Source organism: Ammospiza caudacuta, chromosome 17 (genome assembly GCF_027887145.1).
Source record: "Ammospiza caudacuta isolate bAmmCau1 chromosome 17, bAmmCau1.pri, whole genome shotgun sequence".
Classification (NCBI taxonomy): Eukaryota; Metazoa; Chordata; class Aves; order Passeriformes; family Passerellidae; genus Ammospiza; species Ammospiza caudacuta.
In genome coordinates, this window is record NC_080609.1 from 14,128,529 (window position 1) to 14,146,492 (window position 17,964).

The window sequence follows — 17,964 nt, forward strand, 5'->3', positions numbered from 1 at the left end:
GCTCCTCTCCTCACTAGGCAGCAAAGCCACGTGGGATGAGTCAGACAGAAAATGAGTTTATTTCCAGATGCTGCAGGGGAACTAATTTTGATTTAACAAACAGGCAAGAGTGAGGTATCTTGAGTTTTTATTTCGATCCTACTCCACAGGAAACAACATCCACTAGAGTTATCTTCCTTACATTTGTATTTGACCCAATACTGTGTTAAATATAAAATACCAATTGAACAAGGATGGATGGTGAAAAACATGAGATGCTAAAAAGATCCCTCAAGCCCTCCTCCAGAAACATCCTGAATGTTACGAGTCATTTAAAATTAGTATAAAACAGGAGGACAATCCAAGAACTTGCTCTGTGCCCCTCATGCTTTGCAAGGGGAGGATTTAGGAGCAAGAGGAGAGTGGGAGCCTCTCACTTACAGAGAAGCTCACTCTGCAAAGCCAGGCTGAAGGCAGGTTGTCCAACAGAGCCTGGACATCCACTCCTGCCCAGGAGTCCTGCCCTGGATTTTCAGCAGGAGACTGAGATGGAGCAGCCCCAGAAAGGTCCTCTGGCACCTCCCTGTGCCTCAGGAGCCCTTAGGACAGATTGAGGGCCCAAAGACCACAAATGGCAAAAGAGTTTCTGAGATAAATCCCTTGGGGTGAAGCCCAGGGCGGTATCCCTGGGCATCCTCAGCCCTGCCAGGGACATTGGCCTGGGGCTGGCAGTGCTGTTTGCCTGCTCTGACCCCAGTGTGGCTCCCCATGGTGTTCGGGGACACAGGGGGAGCAGAGCTGGAGTTGTCACTGTGCCCTGGGGTGGCTCTGGGGACCTGCTCCCCCAGAGCCAGGGAATATTGAAGCACGAGTTTGTGCAGCTCTGGCTGCCCTCCAAGTGCTTCACGGGATCCTCACACGAGCCCTGTGAGGTAGGTCAGGGTCTGCACCCCCATTTTACAGATGGGGAAACTGAGGCACAGAGAAGGGTAATGACTAGCCAGACAGGAAATATGGCATCTCCCATTCTGGGAGCTCTGCATCCTGCTATTCCAACCCTGGGTGTGCTCCATCAGCTGCTGGTTGCTCACAGCTCATCCTTCTCCACCTGCAGCAGGTGGCAGGGCCAGGGCTGGGCAGAGCAGCAGCAGAGTCTGGGCTCACTCCAGCTCCTTCACCCCATCCCTGAGACCACCCATCACCCCAGGGCAGCCTCAGCCCAAAGGCTGCTTTGGGCACAGAGCCCCAGCAGCCCCAAACCAGGCCGGGGTGCCAGGGACAGCTCCCAGAGCCTTTTACAGGAACCTCCTGCCTGTGGAAGTGAAAGCAGATATTTTTGCCGGCCTGGTCAGCAGGGGGTGAGTATCCAGATGTTTCCTCTTTGGTGATGTGCTGCACAGTGGCACAGCCCTGGAGAGCCAGGCCTGGGGTGCCAGAGGCTGGGGGCCCTCAGCTCTGCTCAGCTCCCTGCAATGCTGCTGGAGAGACAGGAGATGTGGGATGCTGGCCACAAATCTCCTTCACTTGCCACATGGTGCCAGAGGCTGCAGCTGTGATTAATCAAAGGCCAAAAAGAGGAGATGGGCAATTGATTCCTTTGGGGCTGGTGGGGAAGGTGCAGGCTCAGCCCAGCACACACCACCACACCCTCCTGGCTCCAGCAGCTCTGCCAGGGTGTTTGGGGAGCAGGATCTGGTGTGGTTTAGCCATTCTGCTGCTCCCAGCAGCTGGATGGATGTTCCATGGTTAGGCATCTGAAAACTGAGCATCACTGGGATCTCTCCATCACAGCTCACACCCAGGCTTCGTGTGGATGCATTCCTGCCCTGCAGCAATCCTGGGAATGCCAGGAATCTTTCCAAAAGTGGAATTAAATCTGATGAGCAATAGTTTCATCAGCAAATGGGAGCAGAGAAGGCAAGTAGCCCCGTGATCCCAGTCCAGGGAGGATCTCTTCCCTCCCTCCAGGAGAAAGGGACTCCCCTGGGCTGACCCCAGCCAGGGAGGTGCCAGGAGCTGGATCCCAGCTCTGCTCCCTGCTGAAGGCACACGTGCAGCAGGGCCTGGGAGCTGGGCTGTGCTTCAGGCTGCCACTGGCACCAGGCTGGAGAGGAAAACCGAGCACTCCAGGAAGAAAATGTCCACAGGGAATCCCAGGGGTGTATGGATGAGTTGTGCACTTCATATTGGCTTAGAGAAAGGCTTTCCCAGTGCTCAGGGACTGGGATGCCCTGGAAGAGATTCAAATTTCAATCTCTTGTAAGGCTTGTTGAGTATGGACCATCCCCTCAAGGGCTTGGGATGGAGCTGTTGATGCTGGCAGGACTCAGGACGATTTAGGAGCCAGACCAGGTGGTGCAGGGGTGTCACCACATCCCTCTCCACCATTGGGGCTCTCCCCTCACCCTGACTCCTCCAGTCCCCTCAGTGGCACATCTAGGAACTCCAGGAGCCAAACCCAGGGTGTCATAGCTGCGCACGTGAGGCCAAGGTTCCCAGCCCCGTGGGATGCTCAAGACCAGGTGAGTGAGCAAAGCTCCAGTGAGTGGTCACTCCTACCACCCACAGCCCAGTCACTCACTGTGTTCTGAAACCTTTGCCTAAAAAAATAAACAGTTCCCAAGCTTAAAAAAGAAAAAAACATTTAAAATCAACCTCCAGGCTCTCCTGTCTGTGCAGGAAGGGCACCAACAGCTGCTGTCCATGGGGCGAGGGGGTGGTTTGGGGCGAGCCCGCTGTGTCACCAGTGCCCTCTGTGTCCCCACATGCCAGGTGGCACAAACAACATCTCTAAGGCTTCTACCGAGGGGAAGTTTTGGTGTCCAGTGCCCCAGGCTGGTACAGGTACCTCCAGATGGCATAGTAGTGGGTGCCAGCTCCCATGGCCACGAAGAGGTGCCAGATGGCGTGGGCGAAGGGGATGCGCCCGTCGCTCTTGAAGAACACCATGCCCAGGCAGTAGAAGAAGCCACCAGCCACCAGCTCCAGGAGGCCATCCCTGTTGGGCTGGGGACAGGCAATGCTCAATGAGGCCAAGGCAGGCTGCCCTCTCGCCACCACCCCACTGACACCAGAAGGGGTGTCCAGCTGCAGCTCTGGGTTTCTCGGCCTGCTGCTACACCCTCCTCTCCAGCAAGGCAGCAGGGACCCAGCAGCCCTGGGAGAAATGGAACTAGATGGTCTGAAATGGAACTAAATGGTCTTTAAGGTCCCTTCCAATCCAGACCATTCTATGATTCTGTGATCCTACAATTTTCAAACAGAGCCCAGGAAGGAGATCTGGGAGGGATGCACGTGGTGCTGCCAGGCACCCAAAGCACCTGCAGAACCAAGGTGAGCCACTCACATCAGGGATGGCTTTATCCCTCACACAGCCTGGAGAATGCACCAACACACAGGAGACAAATTGCTCTGTTTTCAAACCCCTCCTGGGATTTGTCCCTCAGGCTGAGTCCAAGTAGGGCCTTACCATGGAGAGGATGACCAAGGCGGGGAAGAAGCCCATGATAACGTAGCACACCAGCTCCACCAGCTTGTACCTGCGACAGACAGACAGAGATGCAGCTTGGAGCACGGAGGCTGAGTTTTATGCTTGACATTTCCACAGCAGTGCTACGGGGGAAGGGGTGGCAGTGCCATCACAGCAGGTCCCATGTCCTCATGAGCGGACTGGCTTGGGACCCAGCACTTCGGAGTGACATCTGCGGCTTTTGGCTTTTTATTTGGTGCCACCACGTGGAGGAAGGAAGGAACTCGTGGCAGCAGTCCCTGCTCCTGGCCTGGGTCCCGCACGCCCTCCAGCCCGGGGGTGCAGGCACTCACCGCTCGTGGAAGAAGAAAACGTAGACGGTGCCGATGGACGCCATGATCCAGATGATCCAGCGCATGTGGGACGCCCAGGGACCCAACTCCCGCAGGTTCAGCCTGCAAAACCAGGGCTGTGGTGAGGGGGGTCCAGGGCAGCACCCTGGACTGGGCTCAGCCCCTCACCCCTGTGGCTGTCCCACCACAGGGTCTTCCCAAATTGTAACTTCAAGAGGCTAGAATCCATAGGATGGGAAGGTGTTGTGGAAAGGGGTGAGGTACAACCTCAAGAAGAAGCAAAGCCAGAGGGGGAAACCCTCTTTGTTGGAACCAGGATGATTTTTTCCCCTTCACTGGTGCCAGGTGAAGGCCCCCAGCCAGCAGCAACTCACCAGGGAGCGTAGGAGGCAGCGATGAAGAAGTAAATCACCATCCTGTCAAACATGTGCAGGCAGTGCTCCACAGTCCTGCAGGACAGAGAGACAGGTCACAGCACTGGGGACATCTGGACCCTCTCTCCTTTCCCAAGCAACCAGGGATGGTACCTGAGATGCCTCTTCTTCCAGGAGATGGTGTGGAAGATGGTGGAGACAATGAAGAGGCTGGACAAGCCAAAGCCATAGATCCAGGCTGAGATGGTTTCCCACTGGTCATCAGAGAGGATGTAGAGGATGGAGCTGCCAAGGATGCTGGGCAGGATCCAGAGCTGGAAGGGGAGGCAAACCTGCTGTTGACTCTCTGCATTTCCATTGAGTAGCTACAACAGAGCCTCCACTTTTTTTTTTTAGATGTTTCTTTAGCTTCTGGTCAAAGCTACCACCCCTAAGGGGCAGGCAGGGTCCCTCCCTGCATGGTGCAGCTCCAAAATAGTTTGTCCATAAGGTAGGGAGGAGGAGGAGGAGGAAGGCACAAGGAGGATGACTGAATCTGAGTCATCTCCCAGGACTCAGAGTGGGAACTGTCAGCTCCAAAAGAAACCCTGGTGGGGGGAGAGGTCCCTCCCACTGCTACCCAGGCAGCCCCATGGGCACCTGTCACAGCTCTTGCTGTGAAACAATCCATTTTCAGGGAGCTTTGAAAATAATCCTGCCCCACCAAGCCCACAGCCAGCTTCCCCAGGGACATGGGGCCACAGTGGGGGAGAGCAAGGGAGGTGAAAATCAAATTCCCATGGCAGGAGGAGGGAGAACATCCCAGTCCCCAGGAGCACACAGAGCACGTCTGCCTCAGGCTCTCAGTGACTGCCCCAGGGCTGAACACAGATATTTTTGGGTGTCCCTTGAGGTTCCTCAGTGGATCCCCAGAGGGATGAGCACTCAGGATACAGGGACAGAGACTCACAGCGTGGGTGGCAGTGTTGGCTGCGTGCTCATATTCCGTGGGCTGGTACCTGCAGTTGGACGGGACACGGTGATTCATGAACCTGCAGAGAGAGGTGGGGAGACAAACACACTCAGGGGACAGGGATGGAGCAAAACCCTTCTGGAAGGGCCTGCACAGGATCTGCAGCCCTACCATGGCTCAGCTTTGCTCCAGGTGCTCCAGGTGCCCGGCAGAACGGACACCAGGGCACAGCGTGTCCATCTGGCTGTCTCCAGGTGCCCAGGTCTTGCTCAGCCATGGCTGAGGCTGAAGCAGCTCCTGGGAGCCCTGGTGGGACCTCAGCCCATCCAGGGGTGACACCTTCATGTCACAGCAGCATGGCCAGCTCCAAAAAGGGTATCCCTGCATTGCCTTTGGTTTCTGGGTACCACCTGCATCTTCCTCCTGCCCCCAGGGTTGCACATCCCAACACACATGTGAAAAGCCTACTGCCCTCCCTTGGAAGCCTGCATCTTTATTTCTGTTTCTCAGTCTTAGGAGGCATCAGCTTGCTCTTGGTGTTCACAGGAATGTATCGATTTCCCTGCTGGGCCAACAGACAGAGATAAAAAACAGTGCCACTGCATTTCTGGGTGTGTAACAACAAATTAAATGTGCATAAATAACAGCTCTGAGCACAGCCTCATCCACCACCCTCTTCTGGCAGGAGACAGCAGTGGAGCCTTAGCAAAGGGAATGAGGAGCAGGGAAATGGAGAGGGTTCCTTCTCTGCTCCTCAAATTCAGGGATTTTAGGACTTTTCCTGCTGTGGCTCAGATCAGGGAGGCCGAGCTGAGCTGCAGGGCAGGACCTGGGCTAATTGCTCTGTGACCCTGCTTGCCCCTAGCTCCAGCACCATCTGCAGCCCTTCACAGCTGAGTTGTGCCCAGCAAAGGGGCTCAGGGGCTGGCACGACCTTGCTGCTGGGCACAGGGTGATGCCCCAGGCCAGGATGCTTGGAAAGGCAGGAAATGTCCCCTCTCCCTGTCCCCAAGTCACCCACGCCTGTGTGGGCTCCCCTGCCATCTCCTGCCTGCTTGGCACCCCTGCCTGAGCCACTGCCTGTTAAAACTGAGCCAGGATGGATTAAATAGCTCAAATGACAAGGATTTGGGGTGGGGGGAATTGTGCAACCACAGCGGGGTGAGGGGAGCCCCAGCAGGTGACAGTGACAATGACAGAGGGGCCCTGTCCCCAGCCCCTGCCCTGCCTCCTGCCAGACTCTGGCACTGTGGCAAGAGATTCTCGGTCCTCATCAGCAAAAAATGTCTGGAATTAAGGGGGGGAATGGAGGGGCCAAGCCGCCACTGCTCTGTTCCCCAGGGCTCACAGGAGGCTCAGCAGGGCTGGGAAGAATCTGGGCACCCCTGGGGACAAGGCTGTGCCCAGAGCACTGTCACCTGCACCCCAGGGACACCAGGGATGCCCATTCCATGCCACCACTTCAGGCACAAGGGCTGGCAGGGCTGCCTGTGCCGGAGCCATGTCCCCCTGGCAGGAGGAGGCTGCTGTCCCCAGCGTTGCCAGGAGACTGTCCCCAGCTCCCCTCCACTGTCTGCTTCCCTTTATTTTCCCTTTTAATAACCAGAAGGAGGGGGAAGAGGGGAGGCCAGACGTCCACATGACGTCACAGTTGCTGAGGAAACACGTTCAAGGCCTTTTCCTTGGATTTATTGATTTTAACAAAGCCTGCTCCATCTTCCCTCTGCTCTGGCTGGTGCTGTTCACAGCAGCAACACAGATCCAATTCCACAGCCCCCTCCCCAGGGCTGGGGGGCTCCCAGACCCTTTGGGAAGGTTTTTCTGGGGTGTAAATATCCTCCCTAGCTCTGGCACAGGGTAGAGAAGCTGGGAAGGACCACCCAAGCCATGTCCATGTCACAAGGCTGGAGAGCATTTATGTTCCCGCAGCCCAGAGCTGTGCCCACAAACTCCTGCTTTTCTCAGAGGGACAACAGCCTTGAGGAGGAACCTTTATTTTTATTAACCTGGGGAGAGATTGCTCTTTTTTTCCTGCCCTGCTTTCCAGTAAGCATCATCCTGTGGATGGTGGGAGTGGAGCATCAGGGATGTGGGATCTGGTGGGTCAGCCTGAGCCCCATTTTTGGGACCTGCATTGTGTTTTGGGGCTAATTTGGCACATTTCTGTGGTCCTCTATGGTCTTGGTTTGCCAGGGTGGGAAGAAGGGAAGAAGAGGAGAAAGGGATAGAGTTAAGTTTTTCCTCAGGAGGGCTCCTGCAGAACTCTGAGCTCTCCTGAGGGCACCAAGAGAACCTGAACCAGTCACTCCATGGTCACCTCCCTCTGTAGAAATGGGAGCAGCTGGTGTTGGCACATCTCCTGGCAAGGCAGGATAAGTCCCTTATTTCCTCTTTATTTCCCAGGGGTGCAGAGGTCACTTCCTCCCCTACTCCCCCAGGATTTTATGGACCAGCTCGTGCCATCCCTGTGCACACTGGCATGGGTGCAGGGCACGGGGAGCTCTGCAGCATTCCCAGCCTGCAGATAGTTGCCAGAGCAGTGTGCAGAACCAGCTCCAGCCTGGACAGACAGATGGATACACTTGGAAGCAGCACTGGTGATTGTTGGGTGCAGGAAGGCACCAGCAGGTGCTCACACACCACTGTGAGCTCCAGTGCAGCTCAGCAGGTGCTTCAGGATGGCAAATCAAGACCCAGAGAAGTTCAAAGACTCTGCAGAGCAGGATCATGATCATGTTCACTCCCAGGGATGCTGTGTGGGAAGCAGGGAACCAAAGGGTTCCCGGGCACCTTCTCCTTCTGGTGCTGCTCCTGGCACACCCATAGAACTGCTGTATGAAGAGGGGGCTGCCCAGGGGTTATTCACAGCAATCCCGGGGTTTTTGCCTGCCCTGCTTTGCCCTGGCCCCTTTCCCAGGGAGGGAGCCTGAAAAGGGCCAGTACAGCAGCTCTGGCCAGGGAAACAATGAGCCCCTTGTCCCTGGGCAGAGTGCAGAGCTGCCTTCCCAGGCCTGCTCCTTTCTCCTGCTCTTTCTCCCACTCTCTTGGGTTGGGGTGGTTTTTTTAATATGGCTTTAGGGGTTCTTACTGAGTTTTTAAAAGACTTTTGCCCACCAACAAAATTCTAGCCTCCAAAATCGTGCAGATCTGCCTGGCTCTTGCTTTGCCAGGGTGGGAAGAAGGGAAGAAAGGGACAGAGCTAAATTATTCCTCATGTGGGACTCTGAGCTCTCCTGAGGGCACCAAGAGAACCTGAATCAGTCACTCCATGGTCACCACACACTCACTCAAGCAGAGCCATGGGACACTTGCAGGAAAGCTGTCCCCTGCAAACATGAGGGGAATGGCCCCAAAAGAGACCCCAGCCAGGCTGCAGTTTGGTACAGATGGGATTTAGCCCTGCCTTTGACATAACTCCCTGGTTGGCCTCTGCCACATCTCCTCAAGTCCCTCTCACTCCCCTTTCCCCTCTCTCCAAGTGAAGATTATAATTTTGACATCCTTCAGGCAAGCCAGTGGTGGATAATGTGAGGAGGGTGTAAAATCACCACAAGATGTGGATGGGGAGGTGAGAGCTGGGCTTCTGCCCTTGGAAAGAGCTGCTCCAACACCCGCCATGAATCAGGCAGTGCATGTGTCTGTGTGTCTGTGCACTGTGGGCTGGGTGCCACGGGGACAAAGGACCAGTCAGCAAGCCCAAGGTCATCCCAGGTGATACAAATTTCCCCAGAGTAGCTCACCTCCACAGGTTTCACCTGCAAATGGATTATAAAAGGGCTGGGCTTGCTCAGGAGTTGGCCTGAAGCCTGTGGAGATGGATTTGCTGTGCATTCACCCTCCTGCCCAAGGAGGTGAGACTCCTCCAAGCTCTGTTCCCTGCTGGGCAGTTCTGGGGGTCTGGCTGCAAGGGAAGAGGATTTCTCCTTCCTCTTGTGCCTGGATGTCACAGCTGCTTTAACAATAACAGAGGAAGATGGTGGTGGTCAGAGAGGAAGGATTTGGCGGATGTTGACCAGCAATGGAGGTAAGTCCTGCTGGGGCTGTCCCCTGTTAGAACAAGTGTTGTGATGCCTGAGGTGTCAGGGATGGAGCAGACGTGTCCCTGCAGGGCAGATCTCACTCTTTCACTCCTCAGGGCCTGGCCTGGGGTTGCTCTGACAGCCCTGAGGCTGCACACCCAGCACAGATGGCAGGTTTGGTCCTGGGGCTCGCGTGGGAGCTGCTGTGGTGGCATCCCCTAAGCTGGGGCTTGGCAAGGCCCTGCCTCTGCTCTGGGATCTGCTCAGGCTCCAGCTGCGTCCCTGGTAAGAGGCTTCAATCCCCTGAGCTCCTGTGTGGTTTGTAATTAGCTGAGTCCTGTGTGTGCTGGTGTGGGGCCTGGCTGTGTTTGTGTTCAGCTCTCCACCACAGGGCCCACAAGGTGCAGGAGCACCAGGAAATCCCAGGAACCCAGGAGATGCCCCAGACTTTACTGCTTTATCCAGCCCAGGAGCTTGTGAAATCCTGCTTTTCCTTCCTACCCAGTGACTTGGGAACATTTGCCATGGCTGCTGTTTGTGTCCAGCTCACCACCACAGAGCCCACAAGGTGCAGGAGCACCAGGAAACCCCCATGGCCCACCTTGAACCCAGGAGATCCCCCAGACTTTACTGCTTTATCCAGCCCAGGAGCACTTGTTAAACCCTGCTTTTCCTTTTCCCATTGGCATGGCAATGTTTGCCATGGGAAGCAGAAACACCAAGGCTGGCACTGCCCAGGAGTGCCATCTGCAGTGCCACCCACACGGGTACGGGTGGCACCTACTTGGGGCTGGATCCTCCCTTCCATGCCCATTCCTCAGAGCTGCCTGCTCCCACGCTCACAGATGGTTCTTTGCTTTGCAGAGCTGGGCTGGAGCAGCTCCTGGGCCAGGCCTGGCCTTGGGCCCCTCCTGTGACTCCCATCCATGGGAGAGGGGCAGCAGGGCTGAGGGAGCAGAGCAGGACAGCTCAGGGGTTTCTTTTTGTCACACTTCCTAGCACAAGGAGCTGGCAGCTTGGGTAAGGAGTAGGAAATGGAAGGGTTTTTATCTAAGCCAGCATTTCCCTACCTTTCTCATGGGTAAATCCAGCAGATTTCTGGGGTAACCCACCCAGATTCCCCCAGTGCAAGCCTTGCTTCCACAAAGCGAGTCAAAAGGGGCAGCAGATCCAATCATCACCCATCTCCTCATTCCTCCCATCCCACTTTTGCTCATTCCCAGCACTCTGAGCACCCTGGGCTGGCTGAGGACCATGCCCTGGTCCTGCACACCCTGAGAACCCATGAGCAAGGGCTGCTGCTGACTCAGAGAGGGGCCCTGTGCTCAGCCAGGTCCGTGCTGTCCCTGGCTCTGAGCCACAGGCACAGGTGTCCCCTGAGGAGGCAACCCCTGACACACCTCAGAGGGTGCAGGAGGGACTGTGCTGCTCTTCCCCTGAGTACCAAGGGCATCCAAAATTCCTTTCTTGCTCAGGGACAACCATGGGATGCTCCAAGCCAGGAGACCATTGACGATTTCTGCACCCACCATAGCCCATGTACACCCAGCAAGGCTTGATTGGTGGTGGAAACTCAGCAGTAATTCCCAACTGTCCATATTCCCACCCTGTGGGCAGGGATACTTCTTTTTCTCCCCAGCTCTCTATGTAGATGGTATCTCTCACTCTTCCAAGGTAATTCATGACCCTGCAACCACAGCAGAGCTGTTTGTTTATTCACAACAGATGGGATCGGTGAGTGTTTCCCAAATTACTTTCTGAGCTGGGACTTCTTGTTTCATTTGGTACTCATGAGACATCCAACAACAGCTGATTAGTCACAAAGTGACTCTGATGTCCCAGGTGTTTGGTGAATGTTGGAAGGACTGTTTCCAGAACTGCAAATCCTCTATTATTCATTAATTTCTTGCTTGGAAAGTCATTGTGCATGTTCCTTGCTGCCTTGCCTTGAGGAGTGGGATAAATCCTGAGCTGGCTCTGCCTCTTTGACTGCAGCAGCCCAGCAGTGAGTGTGACCACTGGATCCTGTGCCTGCTGGCACAAGATTTGGATAGTTTCAGGGCTGGAGCTTTCCCAGCCTCTAACCCTGACAGTGACTGTGAAATACATGGGCAGGTGAGCAGTCCCAGGTTCGTAAAACCTCCCCACAGTATGGCCTGAGACACAGCCAGGCTCTCACTTGGGATTCCCAGATGCTGCTCAAGTACAAATCATATCTGTAAATTATTCAGTAAATGCCTTTGGACAGCAAAGGCAGAGAAGGGAAATCATGTATTTCACCAGCCAAGCATGCAGATAGTAAGATTTCCATTAGTATAACTTACAACAGTGAGCAGGGCTGTGTCTAATGCTGCTGCTCAGGACAGAGAGGAGCCAGCTCCTTGCCCTGACCTGATGATCTCTTTCTGCATAAAATCCTTTCCTCAGCAGCAGCAGACCTGGGCTGTAAACTCAAACAGGAGCAGAGAGCTGACTCCAAATTCTCCTGAAGGTCAGCACTGCTTGGCTCAGCTCAGTGGTCCCTGACTCATCCAGCAGGAACGTGACACCTGTGCTATCGTGTTATGAGAGGCTCAGTGTTATCACAGAGAGCCCCTCTGGGCTCCCTCTGCATGAAAATGTTGAGTTTGTCACACCTGGAGAGACCTGATCTGTGTGTTTGGCCATGTCTGCTCAGCCTTTCTCAGATCCAGCCCTGGCAGCAGCAGCATCATCTCTGGAGATTAAACACAACTCCTGGTGCAGCTGCAGCAGGCACCCCTCAGGAGTGAAGGGCTGGAATAAGCTGTGCTTTTTTCCCTTCCTTTCTCTGGGAGTTGTACTTGTTGGCATGGCTTTGTCTGGCTGTGGAGCTGGGGGTGTGGGAAGGGAGGAGGAGGAGGGAGGCCAGCCCTGGCAGAGCCCCATTTCTCACAGCCACTGACCTGCAGGGCTGGGCACTGGCTTGAATTTCCCATGGGTGGTGTTGACTGCTGCCTCATGAAGCTGGACACAGCAAACTGTGCCAAAGAATCACATCAGGCTGATATCCAACACCAGCTGAAGGAGGGGAAGGATCATGTGTTTCCCAGGCTGTCCTTGCCCCAAAAGCACAAGGCTTGGTTTGCCCACTCATGCACACCTTCAGTGTGCTGCTCCCCACCTGAGCCTGCCCTGCTGGGTGTCCCAGCCCTTGCAGAGGATGGAACAGGGCAGTTTGAGTGGATATCCCATCAAAAATGCTGCTCTGAGAGCTTGCTGCCTTCCAAACACCTGGCTCCCATTACACACCCTGAGGTAAATCCTACTGGTGCCATTTTAAGAGTATCTGAGCCAAGCTGGCCCCACAAAGCAACCAGCATGGAATTGGTTGGTAATATCAGCTGATCCATGTTTTCCCAGCATTTTGGGGGCCTCCCCACCTCTTGGAGCAGTGCCTTTTGCATTTGGGGAGTCTGTCTGCTCAGACTCCTGGTCCTGATGGGGCTGGTGCTTGCAAGGTGAGCAGCCCCTGCCTCTGGAGGAGCTTCAGGCTGTGCTATCAACACTGAAAGCATTTCCCTTCTCACTGCTCCATCCCACATGGGCTGTGGGGGAAGCAGAGCTCTTGGAAAGCATCTTGGAGTGTGTGGGCAGGAGAGGGCTGCTCATGTTTTCATGGCAAAGCAATGGAGAACAGGTCTTTGCAATGTGGTTGCTCTGTCCAGGCTGTCAGCCTGGCATTGGTTTCCTTGTGTTTGGAGTCTGAGCACCCCAACATTTCTTATTCCTCCTATTCCTGCTGGTTCTCCTCTTCCTGTCTTGGCCAGGGATGCTGGAATAGCTGATCAAGATCTCCTGGCTCAATAATTACAGGTGCAGGGAGAAACAAAGGTCTTCCCAGCTACCTTTCCCCAAATTCAGAGGGTTTGGGTTTGAGCAAGGGTAGAGTTCAGACCTCCATCCCCTCGTGCTAGTGAGGAGGTGGCAATGCCTGCACTGCAGGCACAGGGAGGGTAGGACTGGACCATGCACCTGCAGAGACCCCCACAGAGCCCCTGAGACATTAATGTGGATTTTCCCATTCTCTTTGTATTACCCATGCAGGGAAACCAAGCAAGCACAGTAAGATTTAGAGCCTTTACCATGGACAAACCCAAGGAGCTGCTATCAGTCTGTGAGGATGATTCAGTGCCCTGCAGCTCCCAGCAGAGCCCTCTCCAGTGCTGCTCCAGGGAGGCTGAAGCTGGCTGGGTACAGCAGCTCCCTGATTAATCACATTTCCTTCCAATTACAGCTCTGCATGGCCAAGATCTGGGAAGCATTCAGGGAATTAACTGCTCAGCCCCATGGCAGCTACGTGGGCAGGAAGGACCACACCGTGTTTGAGTTAAAACTGGGCCAAAAGAGGGTCAAAGCTGGTGGTGAGGGTCAAGGAGGGTTTGGTTACCAGGTCAGTGTAACCTGACCAATGAGCCCAGAGATAAAGATGCAGCTTGGTCTGAGCTGCTGGTCTGGGAGGGACCCAGCACTGTTTTGGTGAGCTGGGAAGGAGGAATAACCCTGTGGCGGCTGGATAAAGCAGGAGGAATCTCATCTGCTCACACTTGGTGCTGTGCTGGTGTTGTGGTTAAATCCACCCTGTGGGGCAGGAGATGAATATTCCTTATCATGGTTGTGAGTGACAGGGAAAGCCTCGCAGCAACCGAGCTTTGAAACTCCATTTCCCCACGGTGTCAATGATGGAAGAGCCTCCCGGGCCCCAGAGCAGAGCAGAAACCACTGAGTTTCTCATTTATAACCTCAAATGGCACTGCCTGCACCCTGCTCCACCACGGTGGCGGCTCCTCCCTTTGCTTCCTTCCCCTCTGCCCCAGCGCTGCATCTCCAAAGCCCGGCCAGGAGGGATTTGGAGGCAGCCTGGTGTCCCTCCAGCCCTGAGTTTTCTCCTGGCAGCTCACAGAACGTTCCCACATTGATCACGGCTTTTCATCTCTTTGTTCTCACACAACAGGTCTTTCATCACCACACTGTGTTTTATTTATTCCTTTTGGTGGGTGTATCAATGGCCAAGTTCCTCCTTTCTTGGTCCTGGCTCAAAATTAGATAAAATGACATGAAAAATGAAGTCTGTTCCAGGCTTTTCCTCCACAAGGAAAACTTTGATATTTTTGGGGGTTTTTTTGTTTGTTTGTTTGTTTGTTTTTTTTTTTCAAGGAACACCATAAGCAAGGCCACATTCTCTGAAAATATGTTGCAAGATGGAATCACAGAATTGCTAAGGTTGGACAAGACCTCTAAGATGGAGTCTGACCATGAGCCCAGCACTGCCATGTTCACCCCTAAACCACTTCCAGTGACATGTTCACCCCTAAACCACTTCCCCAGGTGCCACATCCCCATGTGATTTTGACAACTTCCAGGAATGGTGATTCAGCCACTTCCCTGGGCAGCCTGGTTTAGTCTTTCCTAGCATCCAATCTAAACTTCCCCTGGTGCAGTTTGAGCCCATTTTGTCTTATCCTGTCTCTTGCTACCTGGCTGCACCCTCCTCTCAGGGAGTTGTGGTCACTGGGAAGGTCCCCCCAAGCCTCCTTTTCTCCATGCTGAGCTCCCTCAGCTGCTCCTTGTCAGACTTGTGCTCCATTATCCATCTCTGGGCCTTCTCCAGCACCCCAACACCTTTCCTGTAGTGAAAACTGAGTACAGGATTTGATTCTGCTGCCTTGAAGGACATGTGCCACCATGAGTCCCCTGGCTTCTGCTCGTCCCAGTTTCCACCTCAGAGCTCTCTGAAAGAGCATCCCTGGCACAAAGGAAGGAGCAGCTTTAGGGTTTCTTTTGGGACATGCCCCAGCAGAGCATTTCCATGGAGAGCAGAGCTGGTGTACACAGAGGGAGGGGGGACTGGGATTATCCCACTGTTATTTTTGAGCACTGGGCTAAGAGGATCTCTGTGATGATACAGGAAGCCCTGGGTTAACATCACGTGCTGGTGATTTTCTTGGGGTGAAAGCCAAGGGAGCTCTCATCTCCTGCTGCTCCCCAGGCAGCCCTGGCACACAGTGAGAGCTGGAGCATTGATTCCCTGTGGATCTGCCCCTTCCTGTGCCCCACAACCCCTGCCCTGCATGTGGGCACCATCCCTGTAATGCCCCATCCCACTGACCAAGCTGTCTCCAGAAAGCACCACCACAGGGCTGGAGAAGGCTGATTCAGGGTAAATCAAGCAACAGGTTGGCAGATGGGCTCTGCTGGGGGAGACTGATGTCATGGAGCAACCCCTGATCTCCTGCCCAGCTCCCAAAGAGCCTCTGCACCCCTGCCCTGGGGTACAGGTGTGGTTTTCCTCCTGCTCTGGGGCACAGAGCTTTGCTCAGCTCCTTTTCCCCCAGCTCTGCCCTTTGCATGCCAGCAGGGTGGGGGTGTGAAAATCTTGAATTCTCCATTTTCACAGGGTTTTGTACCAGGCACATTGTGCAGATCTGCTGGGTGCCTCCTGCCTCTCCCCCAGGCAAAGGTTATCAGGAGGCAGCTACAGCCTCAAAAGGGTCTTTGAGCAAGTGGCCACGTTTCAGGCAGGTTTTGGAGATGCAAGCATGGATTTTCCCCACGGGACACCTGTAAGGAAAGGAGCTGATGGCCGGAGGGGGTCGGGGGATGATCTCCTGTCCTTACCCAGCCCAGACAAACATCCCTCAGGGATCATCCTGCCCGGAGCAGGCGAGAAACACCCTCACCGCTTCTTTTCACACAACTTTTTCTCTGGTATCTACCCCCTGACAGGACCACGGGGAATCTGGAAGTGGCAGCACAGAGTTCGGTGCCCTCAGGAGCTGTGCCAGCCTGTGGGACCCTACACAGGCACAAAAACATCCCCAGGGAGCTGGGAGCACAGCCTGTCCTCGGCGCAGGGCTGAACACCCCCGGCAGCCGCTGTCCCCACCTGTGCAGCTGCCGGTGCCACCTGCCTCATCCCGGGCAGGTGCTGTCCCCGTGTCACCTGGCAGCTCCCTCCCAAAGGCCACACCTGATCCCGCAGCCGCGCGTGTGGCCAAGCGCCGTCTGACCCGTGCTCAGCAATCCTCCCGGCACAGGAGCTTTCCTGCTGCACCTCAGCTCTCCAAACCAGCCCCGGCTGCTGCTGGAAAAGCTCCCTGGGGATTCCATGGAGGGAGAGAAGGATCCTCCGCCCGTGCATCCCATGGGGACCCTGTTGAGCCTGCGGGTCCAGGCTGGCACAGCCGCCCCGGGGGGTTTCACCGGGGTGCAGAGGGACCCTGGATCACATCGGTCCCTCCATGGGGGTTCGGAGCCAGCGGTAGGGTGGTCTGTCCCCTCGGGAAGGCAGGATCCTGCCATGGGAGAGCCCCGGTGAAGTTAGAGCCAGCGAAAGGCTCCCAAGGATGCTGAGAATCCTTTAGGGATGCAGAAAAGCAGGTAGCCGAAAGCCGAGCCCGCCCTCGCCCTGTGCTCCGAGGCACTCAGCAGCTCTCCAAGATCCTTTCGGGCTCCATCCCCGCCGAGCCGAGCCCGGGGAGGGCTCGGGGCTGTCCGGGGGTCGGGGACCGGCGCACCGATGGATTTACCTGGCGTAGCGCGTCTTCTGGAAATCCAGGAGCCGGGACACGAACATCGCGGCGGTGCCATGGGGGTCCCGGGCAGCGGCGGCTGCTCAGCCCCGGCCGTGGGGACGGCACCAACTCGGCGAGCTCCGGCTGCCGGCGAGGAGAAGGGGCGGCCGGTCCGGCACAGCCCAGCCCGGCACGGCACAGCCCAGCCCGGCACGGCACAGCCCAGCCCGGCACGGCACAGCCCAGCCCCGGCCCCCTCCCGCCCCCTCGGCCGCTCGGGAGAAGCGACACGGGCAAAACAAAGGCGACCTCCGGGAGGGGGGAGCCAGCCCCGCTGCCGCCCTCAAATGTGCAACGAGGAGGAGGAGGAGGAGGGAAAAAAAGAAAGGGGGGTGTGGGGGGAATCCCTTCCAACTCTTGCCGGCCACAGCAACCTGCGCGATCTCCCTCCGCCCCCCGGCAGCTTTAAGCACAGCTAAAAATATCCCCCACCCTCCCCGCTGCCACCCCCGGGGGATCAAATAGCAGCAGATTTGAATTGAAAATGTGATTAAAGCATCGGGGAGGGGGAGAGCGCCGAGCGCCGGCAGCCAGACGCTCCCCCCGGTACCCACCTGCTCCCCCCGGCCCCGCTGCCCACGGCTGGGTCCCCCCCGAGGGTCCCCGAGGCATCTGTGCCCACCCCGGGGCAGCGCCATCCCCAAGGAGCCGGTTTGTTTGGCTTTGCGTTCATTTATTTGGTTTTAATGATTTTTTTTCACATTATTTCCAGGGGCTAGGGTGGGTGGCTCTGCCACCATCGCTGCGTGGTGTCCCTGGGAGGGGACACAGCTCCAGCACCCCAACATCCTTCCCTGCTGGGGAGAAGGGGGACAAAGCAGCACGGCAGCAAGGCAAGGATTAAGAACCCCAAAATCAGCCCATCTCCATGGTAAAGCCTTCACCCCTCCCTCCTCTTCATCACTCCAAGCAGGCTCCTACAGGAGGTGACATCCCGAGGAACATCTGAGGTTGGGCAGCTCAGAGGGGGGGATACAAAAGGTGATGGGGGCTTGTCTGGGGTAGATTGGTGTCATCCTTCACACAGGGAGCCTCAGGCCAGCAGCTGAGGGACAAAAAGGAGAGGTCAGCAACATCTGGAGAGCCTTGGTGACCCCAACAGCCCCTCTCCTTCTGGAGCTGTGGCAATGGGACAGCTGAGGACATCCTGGCAAGAAGGGCTGTGCTCGTATGGCCGCTTGCAAGGGAAATGGAGCACACACAGCTCTTCCAATAGCCAAAGCAGA

At 55.8% G+C, this 17,964-nt stretch overlaps 1 protein-coding gene across 1 annotated transcript; it reads right to left on the minus strand.

The window, feature by feature from the left end:
• Window positions 1–154: 154 nt before the first annotated feature.
• MMD2 (monocyte to macrophage differentiation associated 2) lies at window positions 155–16,874 on the minus strand. Its single transcript, XM_058816071.1, has 7 exons — window positions 16,694–16,874; window positions 5,125–5,206; window positions 4,329–4,489; window positions 4,176–4,250; window positions 3,802–3,903; window positions 3,449–3,518; window positions 155–2,985 (listed from the first exon to the last, which is right to left on the minus strand). Exons 1-7 carry the CDS (start codon window positions 16,738–16,740, stop codon window positions 2,779–2,781), a joined length of 744 nt encoding a protein of 247 aa, XP_058672054.1. The 5' UTR covers window positions 16,741–16,874; the 3' UTR covers window positions 155–2,778.
• Window positions 16,875–17,964: the final 1,090 nt, after the last annotated feature.